Below are 5,781 nucleotides of genomic sequence, written 5' to 3' on the forward strand. Positions count from 1 at the left end.
ACATAGAAGATAGGAGCAGGAGTAGGCCATTCGGCCCCTCGAGCCTGCTCCGCCATTCACCGAGATCATGGCTGATCATCCAAATTCAGTACCCTGTCCCTGCCTTCTCCCCATATCCCTTGATCCCTTTAGCCTTAAGAAATATATCCAACTCCTTCTTGAATATATTTAATGAATTGGCCTCAACTGCCTTCTGTGGTAGAGAATTCCACAGGTTCACCACTCTCTGGGTGAAGAAATTCCTCCTCATCTCAGTCCTAAATGGCTTACCCCTTATCCTTAGACTGTGACCCCTGGTTCTGGACTCCCCGACCATCAGAAACATCCTTCCTGCATCTAGTCTGTCCAGTCCTGTTAGAATTTTATAAGTTTCAATGAGATCCCCTCTCATTCTTCTAAACTCTCGCGAGTATAAGCCCAATCGACCCAATCTCTCCTCATACGTCATTCCTGCCAACCCAGGTATCAGTCTGGTGAATCTAAATCTAGAGCGACCTAAAGAACAGATGGTGGGTGGAGAAAGCGCAGGAGATCCAGCCGCTAACCTTTTATGTGGCACCTTATCGAATGCCTTTTGGAAATCCAAATATACTACATCCACTGGTTCCCCATTATCTACCCTGCTAGATACATCCTCGAAAAACACTAATAAATTTGTCAAACACGATTTCCCTTTCAGAAAACCATTTCTGGAACTGGCTGCAGCCTTTGACATGCTTGACTGCAAAATTCTGCTCCAACGCCACTCCACTGTCGTACAGCTGGATGGGACTGCAATCGCCATGTTTCTATCTTTCTGACCATAACCATAGAATCACCTGCAATGTTGAGTTGAGGGATAAATATCGGCCCCAGGACACTGGGGAGGACTCCCCCCTGCTCTTCTTCCAAGAGTGGCCGTGGGATCTTTTATGTCCACCTGAGAGAGCAGACGGGGCCTCGGTTTAACGTCTCATCCGAAAGACGGCACCTCCGACAGTGCAGCACTCCGTCAGTTCTGGCACCGGGGAGTGTCGGCCTGGATTATGGGGCTCGAGTCCTAGAGTATATACATCTACCTCTGACAGTGCAGCGCTCCCTCAGTACTGGCACCGGGGAGTGTGGGCCTGGATTATGGGGCTCGAGTCCTAGACTATATACATCTACCTCCGACAGTGCAGCGCTCCCTCAGTCCTGGCACCGGGGAGTGTGGGCCTGGATTATGGGGCTCGAATCCTAGAGTATATACATCTACCTCCGACAGTGCAGCACTCCCTCAGTCCTGACACCGAGGAGTGTGGGCCTGGATTATGGGGCTCGGGTCCTAGAGGATATACATCTACCTCCGACAGTGCAGCGCTCCCTCAGTACTGGCACCAGGGAGTGTGGGCCAGAATTATGGAGCTCGAGTCCTAGAGTATATACATCTACCTCCGACAGTGCAGCGCCCCCTCATTACTGGCACCGGGGAGTGTGGGCCTGGATTATGGGGCTCGAGTCCTAGAGTATATACATCTACCTCCGACAGTGCGGCGCACCCTCAGTACTGGCACCGGGGAGTGTGGGCCTGGATTATAGGGCTCGAGTCCTAGAGTATATAAATCTACCTCCGACAGTGCAGCGCTCCCTCAGTCCTGGCACCGGGGAGTGTGGGCCTGGATTATGGGGCTCGAATCCTAGAGTATATACATCTACCTCCGACAGTGCAGCACTCCCTCAGTCCTGACACCGAGGAGTGTGGGCCTGGATTATGGGGCTCGGGTCCTAGAGGATATACATCTACCTCCGACAGTGCAGCGCTCCCTCAGTACTGGCACCAGGGAGTGTGGGCCAGAATTATGGAGCTCGAGTCCTAGAGTATATACATCTACCTCCGACAGTGCAGCGCCCCCTCATTACTGGCACCGGGGAGTGTGGGCCTGGATTATGGGGCTCGAGTCCTAGAGTATATACATCTACCTCCGACAGTGCGGCGCACCCTCAGTACTGGCACCGGGGAGTGTGGGCCTGGATTATAGGGCTCGAGTCCTAGAGTATATAAATCTACCTCCGACAGTGCGGCGCACCCTCAGTACTGGCACCGGGGAGTGTGGGCCTGGATTATGGGGCTCGAGTCCTCGAGTATATACATCTACCTCCGACAGTGCAGCGCTCCCTCAGTACTGGCACCGGGGAGTGTGGGCCTGGATTATGGGGCTCGAGTCCTAGAGTATATACATCTACCTCCGACAGTGCAGCGCTCCCTCAGTACTGGCACCGGGGAGTGTGGGCCTGGATTATGGAGCTCGAGTCTCTGGGAGTGGGGTCTCGAACCCATGCCGTTCTGATCCAGTCGCGAGAGAGCGTATTATCCATTGAGCTGATGCTGACAGAATTAGTGGAACTAATTGCATGTCTCTTTGAAAGAGTGGATGGGCCGAACAGCCTCGTTCTGTGCTGGACGGTTCCGCGAGGCAGATGGGTTTGATTCGCGCCCGATTCTGGACGGTCCCGTGGAGCGGAGACGAGAATATGGTCTCTAAATACTGGGTTGACATCCAACATGCGTGTCTAGACGGTGTGACCTGTGGGTGAAAGGTCGTTCTCCGGCCCGGGTTGACGTCCGACTGAGGGTAACTTGCATCCGGCCGGATTGACCACTGAGTCGGGCGTCACTTTCTTGGCGTCCACTGGGTCAAAGGTCATTCTCTGGCCCGGGTTGATGGTGAATGGGGATAACTAGCATCCGGACGGTGGTGACCAACGGGTCAGGGGTCGCTCTTTCGACGTCCAATAGGTCAGAGGCCACTTTTTGGTCCAGGTTGACGTCCGATGGAGCGGGTAACTTATATCTGGGTGGAGTGGCCAACGGGTCAGGGGTCGCTCTCTTAGCGTCCAATGGGTCAGAGGTCGCGCTTTGGCCTGGGTTGGCGCCCGATGGGTTGAAGGTCGTTGTCTGGCCCGGGTCTGGCGTCCGACGGGGCGGTAACTCGCGTCCGGGCGGGGTGGCCGACGGGTCGGGCGGGGGTGTCGCTCGCTTGGCGTCCAACGGGTCAGAGGTCGCGCTCTGGCCTGGGTTGGCGTCCGTGGAGGGGGTCAAAGGTCACGCTGCTGCTCCTGGTCTCTTGCCCGTCCCCGAACCCCCTCGCTCTGCGGCCACGGTCAAGCCCCGGCCAACCTCAGCCCCATTCTAACCGCGTCCACCCCACTTTGCAAAAAATGGTGGCCCCTTTAAGAGCCAGGGCGTAAACAAGCCAACCGGCATTTGCGCCCTGCAATTCCGAGCCCGGAGGACCTCCAAGCCAGGGGGCGCGGGCCGTGGGAGGGTCAAAGCGTCCTTGGCCGATGTTGCCTCTTGCCTGCGTGCCATCTCATCGTCAACCCTCCGCCGCCGCGCTCCGATTGGTTGGCCGGCCCGTCAATCAGCCACCCTTACTTTCTAATGGTCGAACTAGGAGATGGGCGGTCGCTTGCCTCCCATTGTCCTCTGCACCAATCGCAAGAGGCGGGCGCAGACGGGCACGGGGCACCGCCCGTCTCCTTTGTTGATTGACTTCTGACAACGTCAATCATCCAGTTCGCCCTCCGATTGTAGCAGGCAGCCGTCAGTCAGTGAGAGCCGCCAGCGGATTGGCTGGAAGCCCAAACAAAGGAGGGAACCCGCCCCTTAACGGTTGCCGTACCCGGCGATTGGAGAAGTTCGGCATCAATCAGAGGTAGACGCCAGCGGATTGGCTGAGAGTGGTCGGCCCGCCTTCAGGGTGGGACGGGGTGACGTCAATCAGGGCGGGCTCGCCCCTCCATTGGAGGAGGCGCACGTCAACCATAGGCGAGGGCTGCGGTGATTGGTGGAGGTAGACGGAGGGCGGGATCGGAGCTGAGGGAGGGTGGCGTTGATTGGAGGAGGCCGGAGGGAGGGGCGGGTGGGGCGCTGATTGGAGGAGGCGGCTGTCCATCAGCCTGCGACCGGCGCTGATTGGCCGAGCGCCACGTCGCTCAGGCGGGAGCCTGACGGGGATTGGCGGAGAGCCGGCGGGGGGGTGGGCGCCCAGTAAGCGAGGCCCAGGCCCGAGTGTCCCGGCCATGGCGGCCAAGGCCCAGATGCGGGAGATGTTGGACCAGCTGATGGGGACCGGGAGGGACGGTGAGGGAATGGGAGAGACGGAAGGAGAGGGGTGGGGGAAGGAGAGAGAGAATGAGAGGGACGACGGGGGGGTGGGGAAGGAGAGAATGGGAGAGAGAGAGAATGGGAGAGAGAGAGAAGGAGAGGATGAGGGAGAGAGGGAAGGGAGAGAGAGGGGGAGGTGGAAGGGAGAGGGAATGAGGGGGGGGAAGGAGAGAATGGGAGAGAGAGAGAATGGGAGGGAGAGGATGAGGGAGAGAGGGGGAGGTGGAAGGGAGAGAGGGGGAGGTGGAAGGGAGAGGGAATGAGGGGGGGGAAGGAGAGAATGGGAGAGAGAGAGAATGGGAGGGAGAGAGAATGGGAGGGAGAGAGAAGGAGAGGATGAGGGAGAGAGGGAAGGGAGAGAGAGGGGGAGGTGGAAGGGAGAGGGAATGAGGGGGGGAGAGAGGGAATGAGAGGGAGGGAAGGTGGGAGAGAGGGAATGAGAGGGAGGGAAGGTGGGAGAGAGGGAGAGAGGGGGAATGGAGAGACAGAGGGGGAGAGAGAGAGGGGGAATGGAGAGACAGAGAGGGAGAGAGGGGGGAGAGAGAGAGGGGAGAGAGAGAGAGAGGGGGGAGAGAGGGGGGGGAGAGAGAGAGAGAGAGGGGGAGAGAGAGAGAGAAGGGGGAGAGGAGGAGAGAGAGAGAGAAGGGGGGAGAGAGAGAGAGAGAAGGGGGGGGAGAGAGAGAGAGAGAGAGAGAGAAGGGGGGGGAGAGAGAGAGAGAGAGAGAGAAGGGGGGAAAAGAGAGAGGGGGGAAAGAGAGAGGGGGGGAAAAGAGAGAGGGGGGGAAAGAGAGAGGGAGGGTGAGAGAGAGAGAGGGTGAGGGAGAGAGAGAATGGGAGAGGGAGGGTGAGGGAGAGAGAGAATGGGAGAGAGGGAGAGAGAATGGGAGAGAGGGAGAGAGAATGGGAGAGAGGGAGAGAGAATGGGAGAGAGGGAGAGAGAATGGGAGAGGGGGGGAGAGAGAGAGAGAGAAGGGGGGGGAGAGAGAGAGAGAAGGGGGGGGGGAGAGAGAGAGAGAAGGGGGGGGAGAGAGAGAGAGAGGGGGGGGGAGAGAGAGAGAGAAGGGGGGAGAGAGAGAGAGAGAGAATGGGAGAGGGGGGGAGAGAGAGAGATGGGAGAGGGGGGGAGAGAGAGAGGGGGGGGAGAGGGGGGGAGAGAGAGGGGGGGGGGGAGAGAGAGAGAGAGAGAAGGGGGAGAGAGAGAGAGAGAAGGGGGGAGAGAGAGAAGGGGGAAAAGAGAGAGAGAGGGAGGGTGAGGGAGAGAGAGAGGGGGAGAGAGAGGGAGAGGAGAATGGGAGAGAGGGAGAGAGAATGGGAGAGGGGGGGAGAGAGAGAGAGAGAAGGGGGGGGGAGAGAGAGAGAGAAGGGGGGGGGGGAGAGAGAGAGAGAAGGGGGGGGAGAGAGAGAGAGAGGGGGGGGAGAGAGAGAGAGAAGGGGGGAGAGAGAGAGAGAGAGAATGGGAGAGGGGGGGAGAGAGAGAGGGGGGGAGAGGGGGGGGAGAGAGAGGGGGGGGAGAGGGGGGGAGAGAGAGAGGGGGGGGGAGAGAGAGAGAGAGAGAAGGGGGAGAGAGAGAGAGAGAGAAGGGGTCGCGGGACGAGAGAGAGAGAGAAGGGGGAAAAAGAGAGAGAGAGAGGAAGGGTGAGGAGAGACGAGAGAGG

General features: G+C 58.7%; 1 protein-coding gene across 1 annotated transcript in view; it reads right to left on the reverse strand.

Annotated features, from left to right (window-relative positions):
- Window positions 1-2,529: 2,529 nt before the first annotated feature.
- The window catches only part of LOC147084836 (carbonic anhydrase-related protein 10-like), a 135,061-nt gene continuing 131,809 nt past the window's right edge, over window positions 2,530-5,781 (reverse strand). Inside the window, exon 9 of the mRNA XM_085979343.1 lies at window positions 2,530-2,697. Coding sequence (XP_085835469.1) covers window positions 2,530-2,697 — 168 coding nt within the window. The remainder of the gene's footprint in view (window positions 2,698-5,781) is intronic.

Source organism: Somniosus microcephalus, unplaced genomic scaffold (genome assembly GCF_052327205.1).
Source record: "Somniosus microcephalus isolate GS21.2 unplaced genomic scaffold, FLI_Smic_1.0 unresolved_chr9, whole genome shotgun sequence".
NCBI lineage: Eukaryota > Metazoa > Chordata > Chondrichthyes > Squaliformes > Somniosidae > Somniosus > Somniosus microcephalus.